At 39.2% G+C, this 23951-nt stretch overlaps 1 protein-coding gene and 1 long non-coding RNA gene across 4 annotated transcripts in view; one reads left to right on the plus strand and one right to left on the minus strand.

Moving 5' to 3' along the window:
• The window catches only part of TMEM200A (transmembrane protein 200A), an 86519-nt gene extending 75951 nt beyond the window's left edge, over nucleotides 1-10568 (plus strand). For all 3 annotated transcript variants that reach the window (XM_024996988.2, XM_024996987.2, XM_059889889.1), the window contains one exon: nucleotides 7593-10568. In XM_024996988.2, coding sequence (XP_024852756.1) covers nucleotides 7609-9084 — 1476 coding nt within the window. In that variant the 5' untranslated portion in view covers nucleotides 7593-7608 and the 3' untranslated portion in view covers nucleotides 9085-10568. The remainder of the gene's footprint in view (nucleotides 1-7592) is intronic.
• LOC104969590 (uncharacterized) overlaps nucleotides 1-23951 on the minus strand; it is a 49463-nt gene that overhangs the window by 4862 nt on the left and 20650 nt on the right. The window contains exon 2 of the long non-coding RNA XR_001501018.3: nucleotides 20354-20457. This is a non-coding gene — a long non-coding RNA (uncharacterized lncRNA). The remainder of the gene's footprint in view (nucleotides 1-20353; nucleotides 20458-23951) is intronic.

Consider the following 23951-nt stretch of genomic DNA (forward strand, 5'->3'; position numbering starts at 1 on the left):
GAAAAATAATAGAAAAAAGGCGTCTAACCAAGAATGAACATTGGACTTGGAGTCAGAAAACTTGAATTTCAGTCTTGTTTTCTGCTTCTTCATTGTTGGATCTTAGACAACATTCTTGGTTCTTAGTTGGCTAGAAGGAATGTCCGGATTCAGAGTCTTCTAAAGCTTTTAACTCTCCAAATCTAGTTACTTCCTCAGATATAAGGATATGAATACATCTAGAATCACATCTGGTGGATAGTAGGCTCATGTGTGGTCAAAAAGTAGGTCAGTATGGTTAACAGAAGACCTAAGTGTACAGGAATAAACTTCCTTCCATGAGGGTGTAAATATTAAAAACCGGATTTAGGGCTATGAAAAGCAAATCTAGGATGTGCTTAAACTTGTTAAAAAAAAAAAGAGTAAAGGACAACAGAAATAAGGTTTTTAGAATTACAATCAGAGCAAGAATAGGAGAGGATAAACCTGATGTTTAGATGAGATGGTGTAGTGTTGATAATGTAACACACAGGCAGAAATCTTCTTTGTCAAGGAGAAAGAGTTTTTGGCTGAGATGTGTAGAATAAAAATGGTCTGGAGGGGATATGAGCTCAAGGTGATGAGTAGATGGTAATGGAGTCCCTGAAACAATGCAAGAGTCTGCATCTCTAGCAAGAAAGGTAGCCAATAAGATTGAATTCCTACTGATGATTTCTGAGCTCTCCAATGAATGGGTATGATCACAGAGGCCCGGAGATGGCCCAATAGCATCCTGGTTTGCAAAGTGAAGAAGCAAGCATGTTGTGTGAAGTTGAAGCTGCTGATCCTAATAGCTAGCAGTTTTGCTAGCAAAATTGTAACTGATTTATGAACACTGAGGATGAAAAATAGGATAATTGATATATAGCTAAAAGTTCAGTTCAGTTCAGTCACTCAGTCGTGTCCGACTCTTTGAGACCCCATGAATCACAGCACGCCAGGCCTCCCTGTCCATCACCAACTCCTGGAGTCTATCCAAACCCATGTCCATCAAGTCAGTGATCCCATCCAGCCATCTCATCCTCTGTTGTCCCCTTTTCCTCCTGCCCCCAATCCTTCCCAGCATTAGAGTCTTTTCCAATGAGTCAACTCTTCACATGAGGTGGCCAAAGTATTGGAGTTTCAGCTTGAGCACCAGTCCTTCCAATGAACACCTAAGACTGATCTCCTTTAGGATGGACTGGTTGGATCTCCTTGCAGTCCAAGGGACTCTCAAGAGTCTTCTCCAGCACCACAGTTCAAAAGCATCAATTCTTTGGTGCTCAGCTTTCTTCACCATCCGATTCTAACGTCAATACATGACTACTGGAAAAACCATAGCATTGACTAGATGGACCTTTGTTGGCAAAGTAATGTCTCTGCTTTTTAATATGCTATCTAGGTTGGTCATAACTTTCCTTCCAAGGAGTAAGCGTCTTTTAATTTCATGGCTGCAATCACCATCTGCAGTGATTTTGGAGCCCCCCAAAAATAAAGTCTGACACTGTTTCCACTGTTTCCCCATCTATTTCCCATGAAGTGATGGGACCAGATGTCATGATTTTAGTTTTCTGAATGTTGAGCTTTAAGCCAACTTTTTCACTCTCCTCCTTGGCTTTTTTTTTTTTTTTTAATAGACATTTATTTATTTTAATTGTCCTCCTTCACTTTCATCAAGAGGCTTTTTAGTTTCTCTTTACTTTCTGCCATAAGGATGGTATCATCTGCATCTCTGAGGTTATTGATATTTCTCCTGGAAATCTTGATTCCAGCTTGTGCTTCTTCCAGCCCAGCATTTCTCATGATGTACTCTGCATATAAGTTAAATAAGCAGGGTGACAATATACAGCCTTGATGTACTCCTTTTCCTATTTGGAACCAGTCTGTTCCATGTCTAGTTCTAACTGTTGTTTCCTGACCTGCATACAGGTTTCTCAAGAGACAGGTCAGATGGTCTGGTATTCCCATCTCTTTCAGAATTTTCCACAGTTTATTGTGATCCACACAGTCAAAGCCTTTGGCATAGTCAATAAAGCAGAAAATAGATGTTTTTCTGGAACTCTCTTGCTTTTTCCATGATCTAGCGGATACTGACAATTTGATCTCTGGTTCCTCTGCCTTTTCTAAAACCAGCTTGAACATCTGGAAGTTCACAGTTCACGTATTGCTGAAGCCTGGCTTGGAGAATTTTGAGCATTACTTTACTAGAACGTGAGATGAGTGCAATTGTGCGGTAGTTCGAGCATTCTTTGGCATTGCCTTTCTAAAAGCTACAAGTTAACCCAAACTAATTTTGTTGTTGTTGTTTTGGGTAACTTACAGAAGAATATCTGTCAGCTTGTCATTTCACAAAATCATATCTCTTGGGAGAATATGGAAGCACCGAGTGTAACTGACTTTCTTGCTAGACTTATTTATAACTAGTTGAATGACCGCCTAAAAAAATAGCTGCTAATCATCATATTCTTCAGGCCAGGATGCATATTTTGAGGCCCACATCTACTATAGTACCAGATACCAAGTTTTACTAGTTACTTGAATGAATATCTATATAAATTAAAAATGCCCACCTAGGAGGAGGTCTCGAGTGGAAATTCACAGGGTGTAATTCAAGTTTCAGAAGTTTGGGTGAAGCCTTGGATCATGAGAGATAGATTAAAAAACAAACTCTGTGCCCAGGTTAACAAAGTGAAATTCAGTATAGAAAACTTCTTCACTTGAATCTTTAAGAAAAGTCCCAGCCCTACTCTATCCAGGATGGTAGAGAAAGGAGGAGAGTTGGGGTGGTGATTGGTTTGTTCTGAGTCTGCCCCTTCATATCCTGAAAGGGATCTAGACAGATGTGAGAGGTCAATGCTCACCCAAGGACACACCTTCACTCTCATCTATTCCCAATAAAAATGAAAATGGAAGTCAGTTGTTTCATAGTCACCATTCTAAAGGGGGCTTCGTAGGTGGCATAGTCGTAAAGAATCCTGCCAATGCAGGAGATGCAGTTCCATCCCTGGGTTGGGAAGACCCCCTGGAGAAGGCTATTGTAACCCATTCCAGTATTCTTGCCTGGAAAATTCCATGGACAGAGGAACCTGGTGGGCTGTCCATGGGATTGCAAAGAGAAGGACACAACTGAGCAACTGAGCCTGCAATCACTGTTCTAAAGGTACAAAGCATTCTTTAGGGTCTGGTGTTCTGATAGAAACAGGAATCAAAATAAGAAAAATGGGCAGGTAAAGAAGACCTCAAGTGAAAGCAAATGTGGAGGCCCATGTCATCTCAAATTCTGTAACAGCACAGGCTTTGTAGCCACCTCTGAGCTGTGCGACCTTAGGCAACTTACCTAGACTCCCTGAGCCTTAGTTTTCTCATCTGCAAAATAGAGATCATAAAGATTGTGTCCACTTCCAGAACTGCTGTGATAATAAGTATGTTCTTATACCAAAACACTTAGAATGGTGCCTGACTGTGACCAGTGTGTTAGCTATTATTACTATTATTATTATTAAAACCTAGAAGGATGCTATGATTTGTTATGGTAAGAAGGCTGTAGTTTACAGGATCCCAATTCTCCCATCCCTTCACCTCCAGCCAAAAATGTGGTAAAATGTAGAATGGAGGAGATGTGGCTTTGCAGAATAAATAAACAAGTAGACTTAGGCTATTTTGTGTATACTGAATACTTTGGGTCAAGTTGACAGTGCAGTTTGATGCTGCTGAGGCTTGTGTATTCACTGCTTCTAGATTTTATAGTTTCACTAGGTTTCTATGGTTTTTCTGGTAGTCATGTATGGATGTGAGAGTTGGACTATAAGGAAAGCTGAGTGCTGAAGAACTGATGCTTTTCAACTGTGGTGTTGGAGAAGACTCTTGAGAGTCCCTTGGACTGCAAGGAGATCAAACCAGTCCATCCTAAAGGAAATCAGTCCTGGGTGTTCATTGTTAGGACTGATGCTGAAGCTGAAACTCCAATACTTTGGCTACCTGATGCGAAGAGTTGACTCATTTGAAAAGACCCTGATGCTGGGAAAGATGGAAGGCAGGAGGAGTAGGGGATGACAGAGGATGAGAAGGCTGGATGGCATCACCGACTCAATGCACATGAGTTTGAGTAAACTCCAGGAGTTGGTGATGGACAGGGCGGCCTGGCATGTTGCAGTCCATGGGATTGCAGAGTCTGACATGACTGAGCAACTGAACTGAACTGAACTGTGATTTTCCAATATCAACCCCTCATGTACAAGTTGAGATTAATTTTCCTAAGATGACAACAAATGTATTTTGCATCTTCCTCTAACTCCACTGAGCATGAGTCTAGCATTCAAGCATTTGGGAATGACTATTGCTACCTTTCAAGACCTGGCCCTCCGTCTCTCTCTAGGCCAGCCTGGTTCCCTCCCTTGGTGCTGTGTGCTAAGGCCAGCCAGAGCTCTGTTCCCTAGTCTTTCTTTCTTTCTCGACCTTATCTGAAATGCCATTCACTTGCTTTCTTTCACTCTGATGAATGTTAGAATGCTCTCATCTGTGTGAAGCCTGCTGTAAAAGTCCTGCCTGATGGAAATTTTTATTCTAGGGGTTATCACATTCTGTTCTATGTAGATATACCAGCCCCTTCATTAGCTTTCAAGCCCTTTGAAGCAGTGACTGAGTGTGCGCATTTTTGCTTTTCCTTTCGGGTCACTTTGGCGCTCTGAGTCCTGAAAGAAGCTCATTTAGTGTTGAATTGTTTTGAATGGAATCAAGGGAGGACATTGACATCCAACCTGAACTTGCTAATCCTTGGGCGTCTTGGTGCCTCTGGCTGGCTGGTCAGGGTGGTCTGGCTGAAGAAACTGTGTGAGCTTTTATTTTCCCCTCATTCTGGACTTAATTTCTGTACTCCTCCAGGTTTCTTTCCTTCTCTCAGTCACACTGTTATTCAGCCTGTGCTTTTTCTTCCTGTCCTGCTAACCAGCATTGGTTCTTCCTAAAAGAACCCAGTCCCCCACTGCTCTTTTCCAGCTTTCTCTCCTCATCTGTATTTCTCAAAATATTTTTTTTTCTCTTCCATCCCCCTTTCCTCTATCAACTTTAGGAATAGAAAATGGCATCATAAGGAGAAAATGTTTTAACAAGTTGGGGAGGACTCGGAATGTATATGGAGTGGGAATTCACCGTGGTTGCTTTTAAACCAGATGCAAGCCTTTTGCCCTTGTTTTCATTCTATTCAGAAAGATTTCAGACGAAATCCTTATCCTCCTAAATGGAAATAACTGAGTTAGATGGCTGTTATCTAATCTAAGCATTTTTTTTCAAACACTCGAACTGGTATTGGGTTCAATAAAACATAGATGGACACAGCTTTGTTTTACCCAAGGTTTAGTGGGTGCCCTCAACTGTAGTGTGCATACTTTGATAAACTTCATAGGCTAGAGCTGTGGGTTAGATCATGGTTTGTTCTTCCAACATTCAACTATTTTAATCCAAGCTATAATTCCAATGAAGGATGGATTTATTCACCAGCTTGTTCAGCTAACTAAAACTGTAGGTACCATCCACCACCATGTTATTTAAACACAATTCAGAAATCATAAATAGAAATCCAAAAGGAGAGCTTGATTTCACAAGACAGAATTTGATACCACGAAGAAACTCTTGTAGAAATTTGCCAGAGACCTTGCGGGTCTTAAAATATTCTCTGCTTTCTACTAGCCAGATTTGGCAGCTTGAGAACTATTCATTACAAATAATGACAAATATTTTACCAACTCACAAAATGTTGCTTTTTGTTTTGGCATTACATTTGTTCAAATTTTAAACTAGGAAAGTTAGTACAAAAATCCTGTGGTCATACAGAAATCTCAGGAGAAGTATTATTCCCATACTGAGCATTTTAGCAAATATTTCTTGACACTAACTATGTGTAAGGTATTATATCAAATATTTCTGGTAACAAAAATGAGAGTTAAACTTAATGTTTGACCACAAGTAGTGGAAGAACTAAGACACTGTAATATGGTGAGTGCCATAGAAAATTTGCTAAAATGCTCTGAGGCACGAACTCATGTGGGATTTGCTTAACCAGAGAAGGCTTTATAAAGAAATGGAATATTAGCTTTATAGATTAGCCAGAGGATAATATGTGAAATATGTGAAAGAGATAAAAGAGGATCTAGACAGATGAAACACTATTAATGAAGTCTCAGAAACATTGTATGGAGTTCAGGCAGTATGATTCGGTTTTAGTTTTATGTAACTGAAAGAGAGTAGTTGGAGATGAAGCTAAATTCCATGGGTCTGAAAACCCAGATTAAAACGTTGGTGAGTAATGAGAATATTTTACCTATTCTTCCACTCTGTAAACAACTTCAGAACCATATTTTTAGATAATTAATCTAAGCTTGATTGTGGAGGAAGAGAAATGGAGTTTGGAAGACCAGTTGGGAGGTCATTATAATAGTCTAGTAAGTGTTAATAAGAATAGCACTAAGCTGGGAAGAATAGGATTGGAATGAAGGAGTAGAATTCAGAGACATTCTATAGTGAAAATTTTTAGGATTTAGAACCTGATTAGAGGATAAGAGGCAGAAGAAAAGGAGGACTTAAAGGTAGCTATGAAGAGTCAAGCACAAGAACTGAGGCCATTGAAAAAGTCGGACAAGTCAAGTGGTGGGTAGAAGGTGAGTCCAGCCTGTGTGGAGGGGATGGAGGGGAGCTCAACTTTGCTGGAGAAGCATGATTGTGCGTAAATATGTTCCCCAATGGGGAGCTGGAAGTGTGAAACTAAAACTCAGGCTACAGTTCAAAATACAGACTTGGGACGCATTAGCATTAAGGAAATAGTGGAAGGTGTAGGAGGGAATACGAATGCCAAGGGAGAGCATAAACAGAAGATGGCCACGGACAGGACACTTGGGGGAAGCTTGTCTACTTTTAGGTGAGGAAAAATAAGCTCAAATCGAAATAGTCAGTGAGGTCAGGAAAGAGCCATGAAGACACAGTATCATAAAAAAAGCTGGACAAGAGCAAGTTTCAGGAAAGGAGGGCTCGGGTAATATCATGGAAACAGAGAAGTCAGGAAGATGAGAATTGAGCAGGAGAAATTAAATTTGATAGTTGAGAGTTCATGGGTGGCTTTTGCAAGAGTAATGTTAGAACTGTGAGCTGATGGAATGTATTCTATTTGTAAACCTAAGGTTTGTTTGGGGCCTATTAGGTGTTTTGGGTGTTTTCATTTCTTTAAAACAATAATGAAGGATGGTGTGTGTGTGTGTTTAAGAGAGAGAGAAAAAAAGAGAATATGTGTATCTTGTGGCCAGGAAACCGTTTTATAATTTTAAGCAATAAAATATAATTTTAACTGATAAAGTTACTTAAGGAAAATGTACCTTGAGCTCACATTTCCCTAATAATAGAAACACTAATTCAGCCAAAAAAGGAAATCTCTAGAATTTTATATTAGCCGATAAACAAAACTTCTACCCAAATTATGTTGATTAAAAAGACATTCTTCTGCCCCATTGCATTACACGAAACAGCAACAACAAAAATATAGAAACACTTGCTGAAATGATGAGCGTACCTCAGAACACAGATTTATCATCGTTTTCTCTTCTTTCCAGAATAAAAGACCGAGCTATGATAGCAACTGGTGGAGTGATAACTGGCCTGGCTGCCTTGAAAAGGCAAGACTCTGCCCGATCACAGCATCATGACAACCTTAGCCCGTCGCCTGCTGCCCAGGAGAAGAAACCAGTCAGGCGTCGACCTCGGGCTGATGTTGTGGTTGTTCGAGGCAAAATCCGGCTTTATTCCCCATCTGGTTTTTTCCTCATTTTAGGAGTCCTTATCTCCATTGTAGGAATCGCAATGGCAGTCCTTGGATATTGGCCTCAAAAAGAACATTTTATCGATGCTGAGACGACATTGTCAACAAACGAAACTCAGGTCATCCGGAACCAAGGCGGGGTAGTGGTTCACTTCTTTGAGCAACATTTGCATTCTGATAAAATGAAAATGCTTGGCCCTTTCACAATGGGGATTGGCATTTTCATTTTCATTTGTGCTAATGCCATTCTTCACGAGAACCGTGACAAAGAAACCAAAATCATACACATGAGGGACATCTACTCCACAGTCATCGACATCCACACTCTGAGAATCAAGGAGCAAAAACACATGAATGGCATCTACACTGGTTTAATGGGAGAAACGGAAGTAAAGCAGAATGGGAACTCCTGTGCTTCGAGACTGGCAGCAAATACCATTGCTTCTTTTTCAGGTTTCAGGAGCAGTTTTCGGATGGACAGCTCTGTCGAGGAGGATGAGCTTGTGGTGAATGAAAGTAAGAGTTTTGGGCATCTTGTGCCACCTTTGCTCTCTGACAGCTCTGCCTCTGTTTGTGGCCTCTATCCGCCTCCTTCCAAGACAACTGATGATAAAACCAGTGGCCCTAAGAAATGTGAAACCAAGTCAATTGTGTCATCGTCCATCAGCGCTTTTACATTACCTGTGATCAAACTGAATAATTGTGTGATTGATGAGCCCAGTATAGATAACATCACTGAGGATGCTGATAACCTCAAAAGTAGGTCAAGGAATTTGTCAATGGACTCCCTTATGGTCCCTTTGCCCAATCCCAGTCAGCCCTTCCAGCCAGTCAGTCTGATGCTCCCAAGGAATAATTCCGTTGGGGAGTCATTGTCAAGTCAGTACAAGTCCTCTGTGGCCCTTGGACCTGGAGCTGGACAGCTCTTGTCTCCTGGGGCTGCTAGAAGACAGTTTGGTTCCAACACATCCTTGCATTTGCTGTCATCACACTCAAAATCCTTAGACTTAGAGCGGGGTCATTCCACATTAACCGTTCAGGCAGAACAACGAAAACATCCAAGCTGGCCTCGGTTGGATCGAAGCAACAGCAAAGGATATGTGAAACTAGAGAACAAAGAGGACCCAATGGAGAGGCTGCTTGTGCCCCAGGCTGCAATCAAGAAAGACTTTACTAATAAGGAGAAGCTTCTTATGATCTCAAGATCTCACAATAATTTGAGTTTTGAACATGATGAGTTTTTGAGTAACAACTTGAAGCGGGGAACTTCTGAAACAAGGTTTTAATGTGGAAAACATATCTTATTTTACAAGGATATATATATTTTAAACCTATTTTCACTGGTGTTTCCTTTTGGTTACAAGCCTTTTTAATCAAATGGTTTGTAGTATATTAGACCTGGCTGCTTAACTGTGTAATGGAGATGGTTATATGTTTGGATTACTTACGATTGCAATACTCTGTATACTATGTGGGATTTTATTTTTTTTCCAAAAGCATGGTCTCTTTTATTAATATGAATACAAAGTATTTCCATCCAAATTAAAGTTCCTTTTCTTTAAAGTTTTTTCATTGATGAACATATTCTTTCATCGATGATCATATTCTTTCATCTTGATGATCACACATAGAGCAAAGTGTCCAATTTAGAAAAGCCAGGGTACCAAAGTGTGGACTGGAAGTATAAATTCAATGCAAATCTTAGGTGTCATTTTCTGAAAAATTGCTTTAGGATTGGTTAAATTTTTAAAAGGCAAAATATCTGGCTTCTGTTCAAACTAAATAATTGAATTGGTTAAACTTGTTTAGTTCTGTGTAAGTAACTGATATGAATTGGTAAAGTTGGTTGTGACTAGTACCCTGAGCTCTAGGTAGCTTGTATTTTTTCAACATCAGTTCTATTTTAGTGATATTTTATTAAGAAACCATGTATTCAAGAGCTACAGCTGAGAATGCCAGATATTCTTAGGGGTAAGTATCAAAATGCTCTTAGCTTTAACTTTAGATATTCTGGATTGAAATTTCTTTGCAACTGACTTGAAAAATGAATGAACCAATTTAGTGTTTAGAAGTGCTATCTTGAAATAATTATATATATGAAGAAAATGTTGACTAATGAATGAAAATATATGCTAGTAAATGCTAACTAGTCTCAGTACCTTTCCCTAGCCATCTCTCTCCTCATCTAATATCCACTCATTCCTACATCCTTGTTTTCCCCTAATATTTCTTAGTTCCTGTTATTTGGAAGAAAATCAGCTAACCTTGACTTTTCTTTTATCTTTGCATATCACTAAGTTGGTGGTTGAATAAAATTTAGTCCTTGGTACATTGCCTTGAAATTTATCTTGTTCTAGAAAGCCTTATGATAATTCCAAAGACTTTCTTATGGCATAATAAATATTTAGGATTATGGTTCTCAGTTATTGAAGATAATAAATATTAAAATAGATTTTCCACCAGGAAATTTTCATGTTTTCCATTAGGGTAACCTAATTTAAAAAAATTGTTTAATGGAACACTCAGGAAATTTTACAAGTTTTTCTCAATGTGTAAACATTTCTGAACATCAGTATTGCAGTTGTAGAAGAGGAAAAGGAAAATATCTCTGTATTTGTAATTCCCCACAATTCCACCTTGTATTGGCATCATGAACTTCCCTCGATTGAGGCACAGTGTTACTTGTTAGAACATCGAGCCTGTGTATTGTAATAGTGTGGGCTTAATATTTTACGATAAAGCATTTAATAAACCTCCAGTCTTAATATAAGTGTGTGCTCTTCATACATTTGCTATTATTTTTTGAATGAAATACATTTCTGCTTAAAGTACTGCTTTTCAAACTTTCAGATACATTCTACTGAAGGCGCTTGATACCCTAACATCTGCACTGGGTACTGTGGCTTCTTTATTTTCATTTAAAAATTTTTTTATTTTTGGATTAATGAGCTAGGTCCATCCATCTATTGAATTAAGCTATTTTGATATTTTGTTATTTGGATGTGATGCTTAATTTTATGTGTCAAGTTAGCAGACTAAAGGATGTTCAGACTTCTAAGTGTGTCTATTAAGGTGTCTCGCAAACAGACTACCGTTTCAATTAGTAGAGCAAGTAAATTGCCCTTACCAATGCAGATGGATATAATCTAATCCACTGAAGGCCTGAATAGGACAAAAAGGCAGAGGAAGGATGAATTCCCTCTCTCTACTTGAGCTGGGGCATCATTCCCTCCTGCCCTAAGAAATCAGTGCTCCTGGGAACTCAGACTGGGACTTATACCATTGGCTTAAACCAAAGGCTCCTTGGTTTTTAGGCCTTTGGGTTGGGCTAGAACTACCACCTGCTTTCCTAGGCCTCTAGCTTGCAGGCAGCTGGCAGATAGTGGGACTTCTTGGCTCCAGAGGTAATCTTTCATAATAAATATATGTATATATATCTAAAAATATATATCTGTTAATATCTCCTATTGGTTTGGTTTCTCTGGAGAACCCTGACTAAAACACTGAGGATCATTTTCACTTAAAATTTCTCTGACTTTCAGGAAAATAACCAGATACATAGCATCCAGCAAATGTCAGTGATACTCCTAGATTTGAAAACAATGGCTCACAACACCCCTGATGTGACAAATGACTAAAGCAATATAATTTGCTCAGCTCGCCCCTGAAAGAGCTCTAGCAATTTGAAGAGGATTAAACAGCATGGGTCTTGGAAGACTTAAAAAAAGGAATTGGGAGCTCAAGCAGTGATTTCCGTTCAATCTCCTCTCCATCAAAAAGCCTGAGTTTTTACTTCCAAACAAATCAATTTATTAAACAACAAATAATTTTATTTTAAATTAATCAAAAATGCATATTGCCAAGTAAAGCTTTCAATAAATGTGAAGTAGCTGATGTTGCCATATTGACTTGATGTCATTCCACCCCAAAGCCATGAAACTGGAATTTTAGTTAGACTATATTTTGAACATTTCCCTTAGTCTTTTACAAATACTGCAGATTACTCATAAACTCCATGTCTTCTTCTAGTAAACCCATGTCTTCTTCTAGTAAATCTGGACCATGAACTAGCTGCCTCCAGCTTAAAAATGTTCTAAGGCCTGTGGCCTATCTGGGTTATATTAGTTTGCTCAGGCTGCCATACAAAATACCACAGATTGAGTGGCTTAAAAAATAGAACTTTATTTTCTCACAAGTCTGAGGTCTAAGATCAAGGTGTTTGGCTGGACTCCTTGGCTTACAGAAGTCCACCCTTTCACTGTGCGTCTCTAGTGTGTCTCTGTCTTCTTATGACCATACCAGTCATGTTGGATTCAGGCCCTACCCTCAAGACCTTATTTCACCTTAATTACATTTTAAAAGGCCCTGTCTCCAAATACGGTTACATTCTGATGTACAGGGTGTTAAGATTGAACATATGAATTTGGGGGGTGTGCCCATCAACTGAGGTGTGCCCTTAAGAAGCAGGAAAGCTGAGTGTTCTTAGCCTGGAGTAGATGACAAGAACACAGTATGCTCCCGATGGCGTTGTTACCCCCGCTGTGTACCTTGAATAAGTCACTTAATCTCTGCATCTTGATAAATACAATTTTAACTAATTCCTTTATTTCAAGACTTCGTTCCTCAAATGGGCAGTGGAGATGAGTAAGAACATAAACTATAAAGTACTTTCTATCTCTAAACGTCCAGGGTTTTTGGTGCCATGGGATAAAGATCCATTGTTATATATTAAATGGTTCAATGCTCAGAGAGAATCCAGGATGGTGCTTGAATGGGCCCATAGTGAACATTCAACATAAATAAACTATTACTGCCTGAAAGTATCACCTAAGAGCTTTTCAACCTTCATGCTGCCCCCACCCTATGCCCCTGTGGTAGGGTGAATAAAAGGCCTTTAAACATGTCCATGTCCCGTATAGCAAAATGGACTTACAACTCTAAATTAAGGATCTTAAAGCAAGGGAAGTTATCCTGGATTACTCAGGTGCGACCAGTGTTATGAAAAAGTCTTTGTAAGGAGGAGGCAGAGGAGAAGCTGAGATGACCAAAGCAGCCAGAGAACAGAAGATGCTAAGATTGGGCTTTAAAGATGGAGAGAGGAGCCACCAGCCAAAAAATGCAAGGAGAAAAACTCTAGAAGCTGCTAAATGCAAGGAAATGGATTCTGCCCTCAGCGCCTCTCTAGGAATCAGCCCTGCTGGTTGGCCTTGACTTTAGCTCAGTGAAAATTATTTTGGACTTCTGGCCGCATGAATTGTAAGAGAGTACATACATGTTCTTTTAACCCACTGATTTTGTGTGGACTAGTTTCACCTTTCACTTTCATACACTGGAGAAGGAAAAGGTAACCCACTCCAGTGCTCTTGCCTGGAGAATCCCAGGGACGGGGGAGCCTGGTGGGCTGCCGTCTATGGGGTCGCACAGAGTCGGACACGACTGAAGCAACTTAGCAGCAGCAGCAGCAGTGTATATGTTTCCATGCTACTCTCTCAATTTGCCCCACCCTCTCGGAAATGGCAACCCACTCCAGTATTCTTCCCTGGAGAATCCCAGGGACAGAGGAGCCTGGTGGGCTGCTGTCTATGGGGTTGCACAGAGTGGGACACGACTGAAGTGACTTAGCAGCAGTAGCAGCGGCGGCTAATTACCAGATGTATATGTGTATGTGTAAGTTCTATCTGATTCTTTGCAACCTTATAGACTAACCTGCCAGTGTACCCTGTCCATAGGATTTCCCAGGCAAGGATACTGGAGTGCACTGCAATTTCCTTCTTCCAGCAAACTCATAAGCAGGGTCATAAGCAGACTCATACCAGGTGATGGCAGATGGCCCTAAGCGTATGTGGCATATGTGATCAATGTATGATCAATTTTAGGTTTATGTCAACACTGATAAGGTAAGTGTAATCATTTAAACTAAAGTAGTAGAGCTTTTTTGAAGCAGGAATTACTGATTTTGATACATAACAAAAAACACAATAGTTGCTTAGGAGCAACCATCAATTATAAAACCTTTCAGGCTCAAATTAGTGTTTCTATCTACATAATTTTAGAAAAAACAGTGGTCAGATCAGATCAGATCAGTCGCTCAGTCGTGTCCGACTCTTTGAGACCCCATGAATCGCAGCACGCCAGGCCTCCCTGTCCATCACCAACTCCCGGAGTTCACCTAGACTCACGTCCATCGAGTCAGTGATGCCATCCAGCCATCTCATCCTCTGTCGTCCCCTTCTCCTCCTGCCCCGAATCCCTCCCAGCATTAGGGTCTTTTCCAATGAGTCGACTCTTCGCATGAGGTGGCCAAAGTACTGGAGTTTCAGCTTTAGCATCATTCCTTCCGAGGAAATCCCGGGGCTGATCTCCTTTAGAATGGACTGGTTGGTAGTCAGTAGAAATCAGTAAAAAGAAAAACATTTTACTGAAACTTTGTTTCAGAATGGATATTATGCCAGAACTTAACGATTTGCTAGATGAAGATGAGTTTTTAGCTACTTGTTTTAGCAGTACAAATATAATCTTTTTTAATCCTTATGGGAACACACCATGAAAAACTAAAAAAAAGTAGAATAGATTCTTAAAAAGATCCACCAGTTTGCCAAAATTTTTTAGTGTTTTAAATATTAAAACATTGACCTGTCCAGTGGAATATATTCAACTTTTACGGTATTTAGCTTGTTCAAAGGTCTTAATCACTAGTTCTCTAAAAGCCATACATAGATTACTCTATCTCATACTTTCAATGAATTGCCCTGTTCCCCTTCACCCACCTTACATGTAATTCTGTTTAAGACATTGTATCAATTATAAGGCACATAAACTTGATATTAGATCCCCATTTGATGGTTTTAATCCTTTGTGATCTGAATTCAAACTGAAATAATTCAATTGGTTTCTCTGTATATGCTCTTTCTCCCAGGATGATGGCACAGGCGTAAAGGCCCACTTATTTGAAGTGCCTTTTTAAAAATAGTTGATGTCATCTTGATATAATAATTTAAAAATCAAAGAATGAAATATTGCCATTTACGGCAACATGGATGAATCTGGAGAATATCGTACTAAATGAAGGAAGTCAAACAGAGAAAGACAAATGTTATATGTTATCAATTATTTGTGAAATCTATTAAATGAATTTATTTACAAAAGAGAAACAGACTCACAGACATAGAAAGCAAACTTATGGTTACCAAAGATAAAGAGGGGATAGACTAGGAGTTTAGGATTAAAAGATACACACTACTATATATAAAATAAAGAACAAGGACCTACTGTATAACACTGGGAAGTATCTTCAGTATCTTATAATAACCTATAATGGAAAAGAATCTGAAATATATATATATATATGCACACATACATATATTTGAGTCACTTTGCTGTATACCTGAAACTAACACAATATTGTAAATGAACTGTTCAGTTCGGTTCACTCAGTCATGTCCGACTCTTTGAGACCCCATGGATTGCAGCACGCTGGGATTCCCTGTCTATCACCAACTCCCGGAGCTTGTTCAAACTCATGTCCATTGAGTCAGTGATGCCCTCCAACCGTCTCATCCTCTGTCGTCCCCTTCTCCTCCTGCCTTCAGTATTTCCCAGCATCAGGGTCTTTTCCAATGAGTCAGTTCTTCACATCAAATGGCCAAAGTATTGGAGTTTCAGCTTCAATATCAGTCCTTCCAATGAATACCCAGGACTGATTTCCTTTAGATGGACTGGTTGGATCTCCTTGCAGTCCAAGAGACTCTCAAGAGTCTTCAACACCACAGTTCAAAAGCATCAATTCTTTGGCGCTCAGCTTTCTTTATAGTCCAACTCTCAAATACATACATGACTATGCGAAAAACCATAGCTTTGACTAGATGGACCTTTGCTGGTAAAGTAATGTCTCTGCTTTTGAATATGCTGTCTAGGTTGGTCATAGCTTTTCTTCCAGGGAGCAAGTGTCTTTTAATTTCACGGCTGTAGTCACCATCTGAAGTAATTTTGGAGCCCCCAAAAATAAAGTCTCTCACTGTTTCCATTTCCCCCATCTATTTGCCCTGAAGTGATGGGGCTGGATGCCATGATCTTAATTTTCTAAATGTTGAGTCTTAAGCCAGCTTTTTCAATGAACTGTATTTCAATTAAAACTTTTTTTTTTTTTAGTAATAAAAGTCAAACCTGCCCCAAGAATAGGGCTCATTAACATGACAGAATTTGATCACTCAACCGTCATGTGTTAATAGGTCAATTCATATTCTTGAAACACAAATATAGTAAACCTGTATGTAAAATATATGTATGCATATATACATATATATATATATGTGTGTGTGTGTGTGTGTGTGTGTGTGTGTGTGTAAGATAGTATAAGAAAAGAGAAAATAAGCCATAAAGAAGATATAGGAAACCTCTGTACATAGTATCTTGTCATTCTCACCGCAGGTTGGCTTTTTCCATAATCTTAAAATTCATTTATTCTCTTTTTTTGCTTCCCTCTACTACTGGTTGACTCAGCAATTGTTTTGTACCACAAATGCTTGAGAAAATTACTTTTATTTTTGTCTCTTCCCCTATTAATTCACTACTTAGTAGTTTGAGATTTTGTATTAATTTTCTATTTCCTTCTCATTACCAAGTAATATTGATTCTCCAAGGGCTCCCCTGATAGCTCAGTTGGTAAAGAATCTGTTTGCAATGCAGGAGACCCCGGTTCAATTCCTGGGTCAGGAAGATCCACTGAAGAAGGGATAGGCTACCCACTCCAGTATTCTTGGGCTTCCCTTGTGGCTCAGCCGGTAAAGAATCTGCCTGCAAAGCAGGAGACCTTGATTCGATCCCTGGGTTGGGAAGATCCCCTGGAGAAGGGAAAGGCTACCCACTCCAGTATTCTGGCTTAGAGAATTTCATGGACTCTATAGTCCTTGGGGTCTCAAAGAATCAGACACGACTGAGTGAATTTCACTTCACTATATACTCTCCAGGAACATGTATTCTCTAGAAATTAGATGTAGAGATTTTGTTAGCAGTGTAATGGTTTACAATCTAGACAAGGTCACAGTATTTGTGGTACAAAAGATAAAATACTTGCTAATAGAAACATACAAATCTAAAATCAAGAAGCAATAAGAACATACGAGTTAACGCACAGTGGAACACACAAGTTCATGGCAGCATCAAGACTTGAATCCAGGACTACTGATTCCCAGTACCAATGTCAATTAAAATCAAATCCAGCTTTTTAAAAAAATTAGTTGAACTGAGGTAGGCAAACCTAGAGCCTGTTACATGGAATGAAGTCAGAAAGAGAAATCCAAATATCATATATTGATGAGTATATTAATGAACATATATAAGGCTTCCCTGGTGGTTCAGTTGGTAAAGAATCTGCCTGTAATGCAGGAGACCCAGGTTCAATCCCTGGGATTGGAAGGTCCCCTGGAGAATGGAATGGCAACCCATTTTAGTAGTCTTGCCTAGAGAATTCCATGGACAGAGGAGCCTGGGGAGCTACAGTCCATGGGGTTACAAAGAGTCAGACACAATTGAGTAACTAACACAGAGAGAGAGAGAGAGAGAGAGAGAGGCAAACCTAGAGTCTGTCTTACAGAGGAAAGTAAGTCAGAAAGAGAAAAAGCAAATATCATGTATTAATGCACATATATGGAATCTAGAAAAATGGTACTGATAACCTGTGTGCAGGGCACGAATAGAGATGCAGATGTAGAGAAAGGACTTGTAGACACAGCTGGAGAAGGAGAGAGTGGGATGGATTAAGAGGGTAGCTTTGAAATATACACATTACCAGGTGTAAAATAGACAGCTAGCAGAAGTTGCTGTATAACACAGGGAGCTCAGCCTGGTGCTTTGTAATGACCTAAAGGGGTGGGATGGTGGGTGCAAAAGAGGCTCAAGAGGGAGGGAATATATATATATACTTATGGTTGATTCACATTTTTGTATGACAGAAACCAACACAAAACTAAAGTGATTATCCTCCAATTAAAGATTTTTTTTAAAAACATACATTCAAAATCTGATGAATAGATTTTGGGTTTATTAGAACCGGTTAAAATTTCAGCCAGAATCTATAGTTTGAAATTTTCATTACATCTTAGAAGTGTGTGGAGGGGTTGTTGAGGGTGTGGTGATATACTAGAGACTAACATTAGAGAAAGCACAGTGTTTGGAATGAGAATTTTCAATACCTATTTTATAGTTTGACTTCTTGTGTTTGATTTATTAATTTTGTAACTCTGCCATGAAAATTATGCCATTAAGCTCTTCTGAGCCATTATTTTATCTTTGAACAAGATCTATGGAACTAAAATGAGTCATTTGCATCCATATTCAATAAACCACATGTACTAGAGGAAAGACAGGAAGATAAGGAGGAGGGCAGGAAGAAGTATGGGACTTGGGGGAGAGGAGAAAATGCCATATGTTTTTTCTGCTTATTAAAAACCCATGCCCAGCAAAAGGCATTCCATTTATGCTTTATTTTGGAATAAAAGAAAGCTTATAATTTTTAATCACTGAAGTAGTGAGGAAATATTCTTAGTTGATTTTAAATACATTTTAGTACACATTAATAGTGTTTGTTATACAGCTCATTTGAATCAGTCACCCTCAGGGTTTGCGAATTAATCATTAATTTGAGGTTGTCAACTAATGAGTCATCAATAACTAGAAGATGTTCCGAAATTATTATTCTAAAAACAAAATCACTTTTTTCTGCACTTAGGTATTTTCTGTGTTCGTTAAGTATATATTTTTCCTTAAAGCATTTCTGAACTCCCAATGTGTTACCTTCTGTTATCAGTTATAATGTTAATATCTTGACGGCATATTGACTTTCCAGCCAGTTAGCTGAAGAGTTAGGGAAATATCTTTCAAAGGCTCTTACATTTTATGAGTTCACTATTATAGTTTCTTACTGTTTCAGGGCACTAAGAGGGTCAAATAAAATATATATGAGCAAAAAATATGGAGAACATTTAGAAACTGGATCATATTCAATGTAGGCTATAAATAATTGTCCTGTACAGCGTACCATGCTCATTATTATTTGACAGGGAAAAAATTATGAACTAATCTAAGTGAAATATATTCACTTTGGCATGTGAATACTACCTTGTATTTTATATTGGCTAACAAAATATGCAGCAGCTTCCAAAATAAATTTCATATAAACCATTTTTTTCTTACTCTAGAGGTCTGGCAATGATATGCACTAAGAAATTCTGACACAAAATTATTATGTGTTTATAAAATTATACCAAAAGGGCCTAGTCCTACAAGCACAGCCTCAGTCAGTCATTCAGTTGCTCAGTCGTGTCTGACTCTTTGCAACCCCGTGGACTGCAGCATGCCAGCTTCCCTGTCCGTCACCAACTCCCAGAGCTTGCTCAAACTCATGTCCATTGAGTCAGTGATGCCATCAACAAGCATAGCCTACCCTCAAGTATTTATTTAGTGTTTAATCTGTGGATTATTCACATTCTTTCAACTTTTAAAATATATCTGTGTATTTTATTATTTACTTTCGCTAACATAATGTTATGGTTATGTCCTCTTTGGACTACAGGTTAAAGGGGAGGTAACAATGAATACTGACCATTCTGCAACAGAGTAGTAGCACTGCCATGGGTTCATAGTAGAAGCAAAGAGAGAACATCTGAGAAAATGGGGCTATCTCAAAATATGTATTTTATGTTTGTTATTTTTGTTCTTTCACTCTTGTTGCCACAGTCTACCAAGAGTTGACTCTTGGTCAGAATAGAAGTTATTGTCAATTCAGGTATGTCATTGAATTATTTATATATGGGAAAATTTGGGAAATTCTGGAACTGATTTTAACATATTCTTTGTAGACTCTTCTCAATATTTCTAATTTTCTAGACTTCAGACTTTATTCATCAAGATGCCTCAGAGTCTTGCACAGTGTTGGTACTTATTAGAATCCCAGCGGACACTGATAGAATTAATTTAAATTTTTTTTCATGAGTGAAAAATAAAGGTTATATTTCAGTGTCCTACACTTAAGGGTCAGTTCCCCAAAGACCCTATGATAAGAAAGGGAGAACATACATGAGTGATTATAAAATGTTAACTTTTAATTTAACTTTAAATTAAATTTTAAGTTTCAATATTTACTGGAAAATAAAGCATGAACCGGCCTGTAAACCAGTTGCTAGAAGTGAAGAAGGAATTAGTCCAGTGGAATTCTTGGTCCTTTAATCCTAGGATGAATAAGGAAAGTAATTTCAAAAGCTAGGTTATCTTTCCAAAAACAAAGAACATAGAAAAGCTATTTTAGAAATGCAAAAGCAATTCAGTACCTGCAGAGCTGGTCAATGGCCTTTTTGAAAATTAACTTTTTATTATCTGTCTGCCATATACTTGCTTTTTAATTTTAATGCCCAAGCTCTATTTGAAATAAAGCAGCTATTTCCATTTGATCAATGGAGCAGTTCCCTGGTGTACATAATAATTCAATTTCATGAATTTATATGTCAAAATGATCATTTGCAGTTAGTGTTTCTAGAGAACCATAGGTTATAATCCATTTACCAAGGTCTTGTGATTGGTATGGCACATCTTCCTCATTCTCAAGTTTCCCAGGAATTCCAGCGTTACCTCAACATGCAAATTATCTTCATTTCATAGATATAAACCTGAAATAGAAACTTGCTCTTAATGAGATTTTATACCTGTGAGCTAACAGCGAATACCAGAAGCATGGGAAAATCGAAATTTAAGATGCAATTATCCCTCTTCCAAGTTATGTGAGAAAAAATTCAGATGTTACTCATTTTATTAAAAAGGTAAAGAAATTGACTTTAAAAAAAATCTTAAGTATTGCATGGGCTTCCCAGGTGGCGCTAGTGGTAAAGAACCCACCTGCCAATGCAGGTAATGTAAAGAGACATGGGTTTGATCCCTGGGTTGGGAAGATCCTCTGGAGGAGGGCATGGAAAACCACTCCAGTTTTTTTGCCTGGAGAATTCCCTGGAGCCTGGTGGGCTACAGTCCATAGTTTTGCAAACAGTTGGACACTACTAAAGTGACTTAGCATGCATACATGCAAATATTTTATATTGCATTCTTGGGATGCTGTTGATGGCCTTGGGAACCAATTATGAGAACTGCATTATCCTTAACACCCTGAAAGAATATCAAAGAGAAGGTAATGCTCTCTGGAAGAAACAGCTTGAGGTAGACTTTGAAGGATTTGTATAAAACAAAGAACTATCTCAAGAAAAATCATTTAGAGGAAAATAGCAGCCACGGTCAAGATTTAGAACCAGGAAGAATAAAACCTGCAAGACTCATGGCCTGTCTGAAGTACTGAGTTTGAACTGAAGAGAACAGAAGATAAGTTGCAAAGGAACAGAGTTCACATTCACAGTAACTTCAAAAGCCAGGCCAAGGAACTGGTTTCTAGACTCATGACAAGACCTCCTAAGAATAAGAGAAATACACTGAGGAAGGTTTCCTTGGAATATATGCTTTGTGGTGATATGCAGAGAGGTTTGGGAAGTATTGGAAGCAAGGAGAGAAAGACCTTGGGACCTAGTTCAAGGTAATAGCAAGGAAAATGGGGAAGTATCAATTCTCAGTCATCATATTATTAATTTGCTAGCTTTACTTGTCTGTTTTTCTCTCCCTCATCTTTGGTTCCTTGGACACCATATCTTGATTTTTTTTTTCCTGCTTCATTAGCTCCTTCTTCTAAATCTCCATGGCTGGTCTTTCCCTTTCTTCACTAACACTGGAGTGCCCTAGGGCTGTCCCTGGTTCTTCTTTCTTCTGGATCTATCCTCACTTACTTAGTGATCAGATAGCTTTTTAAACCATCTCATGTCTATGACTCCTACAGTCTCCCTTTTCCACTTGGATTCCTACTAGACAAATTAAATTTAACATATCAGAACTGAACTCCGGTTTTTCTCTCTAAACCTGATCTGTCTGTAGTCTTCCCCTTCTCAGTTGTTGGTAACTCCATCATTCCAATTGCTTGGACTCACAACCTTACCACCTTCACTGACTCTGGTTTCCCCACATCCAATGTTTCAGCAAATGCTATTGGCTCTGCTTTCAAAAAATATCTATAATCCTGACATTTCATACCCACCTCCACTGTTTCAATTCATCACAATATCTCACCTGGAAATCTGAAATACTCACATAACTAGTCTTCCTACTTCCATCCTTCAGTGTAGTCTGCTTTCCACGTGGCAGCTGAATGAATCTTGTCACCTGTCTCCTCATGCCCTGCAGTGGCTTTTCAACCGTGGCAGGACCTACATAGCCTGCCCTTTGTTAAATACCTCCAATCTTCATCTATTACTACCTGGCTTGCTCAGCTACACCCATTCATTTTCCTTCCTGATCATTGAACACAACAGGCATTTGCCTGTTTCAAGGTTTTCCACAGTGTGTGCCTTTTTTTCTAGATGTTGTTCCTTCAGATACCTGCCTCTGCCCAACATCAAATGGCATGCCTGGGGAACCACTGAGCCACTTCTTCATTTTGGAGCCTGAGATAAGTATTTATGGTTTACTCTTGTTTCATGTTCTGATCACATACAAGGTCAGAAGGGGCAGCGCTGAGGAGATACCCCTCGTCCAAGGTAAGGAGCAGAGGCTGTGCTTTGCTGGAGCAGCCGTGAAGAGATACCCCATGTCCAAGGTAAGAAAAACCCAAGTAAGATGATAGGTGTTGCAAGAGGGCATCAGAGGGCAGACACACTGAAACCATACTCACAGAAAACTAGTTAATCTAATCACACTAGGACCACAGCCTTGTCTAACTCAATGAAACTAAGCCATGCCCATGGGGCCACACAAGACAGGAGGGCCATGGTGGAGAGGTCTGACAGCATGTGGTCCACTGGAGAAGGGAATGGAAAACCACTTCAGTATTCTTGCCTTGAGAACCCCATGAACAGTATGAAAAGACAAAATGATAGGATACTGAAAGAGGAACTCCCCAGGTCAGGAGGTGCCCAATATGCTACTGGAGATCAATGGAGAAATAACTCCAGAAAGAATGAAGGGATGGAGCCAAAGCAAAAAGAATACCCAGTTGTGGATATGACTGGTAATAGAAGCAAGATCTGATGCTGTAAAGAGCAATATTGCATAGGAACCTGGAATGTCAGGTCCATGAATCAAGGCAAATTGGAAGTGGTCAAACAAGAGACGACAAGAGGGAATGTCAACATTCTAGGAATCAGCGAACTAAAATGGACTGGAATGGGTGACTTTAACTCAGATGACCATTATATCTACTACTGCGGGCAGGAATCCCTCAGAAAAATGGAGTAGCCATCATGGTCAACAAAAGAGTCCGAAAGGCAGTACTTGGATGCAATCTCAAAAATGACAGAATGATCTCTGTTTGTTTCCAAGGCAAACCATTCAATATCACAGTAATCCAAGTCTATGCCCCAACCGGTAACGCAGAAGAAGCTGAAGTTGAATGGTTCTATGAAGACCTACAAGACCTTTTAGGACTAACACCCAAAAAAGATGTCCTTTTCATTATAGGGAACTGGAATGCAAAAGTAGGAAGTCAAGAAACACCTGGAGTAACAGGCAAATTTGGCCTTGGAATATGGAATGAAGAAGGGCAAAGACTAATAGAGTTTTGCCAAGAAAACGCACTGGTCATAGCAAACACCCTCTTCCAACAACACAAAAGAAGACTCTACACATGGACATCACCAGATGGTCAACACCAAAATCAGATTGATTATATTCTTCACAGCCAAAGATGGCGAAGCTCTATACAGTCAGCAAAAACAAGAGCGGGGGCTGACTGTGGCTCAGATCATGAACTCCTTATTCCCAAGTTCAGACTGAAATTGAAGAAAGTAGGGAAAACCACTAGACCATTCAGGTATGACCTAAATCAAATCCCTTATGATTATACAGTGTAAGTGAGAAATAGATTTAAGGGACTAGATCAGATAGATAGAGTGCCTGATGAACTATGGACTGAGGCTTCTGACATTGTACAGGAGATAGGGATCAAGACCATCCCCGTGGAAAAGAAATGCAAAAAAGCAAAATGGCTGTCTGGGGAGGCCTTACAATAGTTGTGAAAAGAAGAGAAGCAAAAAGCAAAGGAGAAAAGGAAAGATATAAGCATCTGAATGCAGTG

This window comes from Bos taurus, chromosome 9 (assembly GCF_002263795.3).
Source record: "Bos taurus isolate L1 Dominette 01449 registration number 42190680 breed Hereford chromosome 9, ARS-UCD2.0, whole genome shotgun sequence".
NCBI classification, from domain to species: domain Eukaryota; kingdom Metazoa; phylum Chordata; class Mammalia; order Artiodactyla; family Bovidae; genus Bos; species Bos taurus.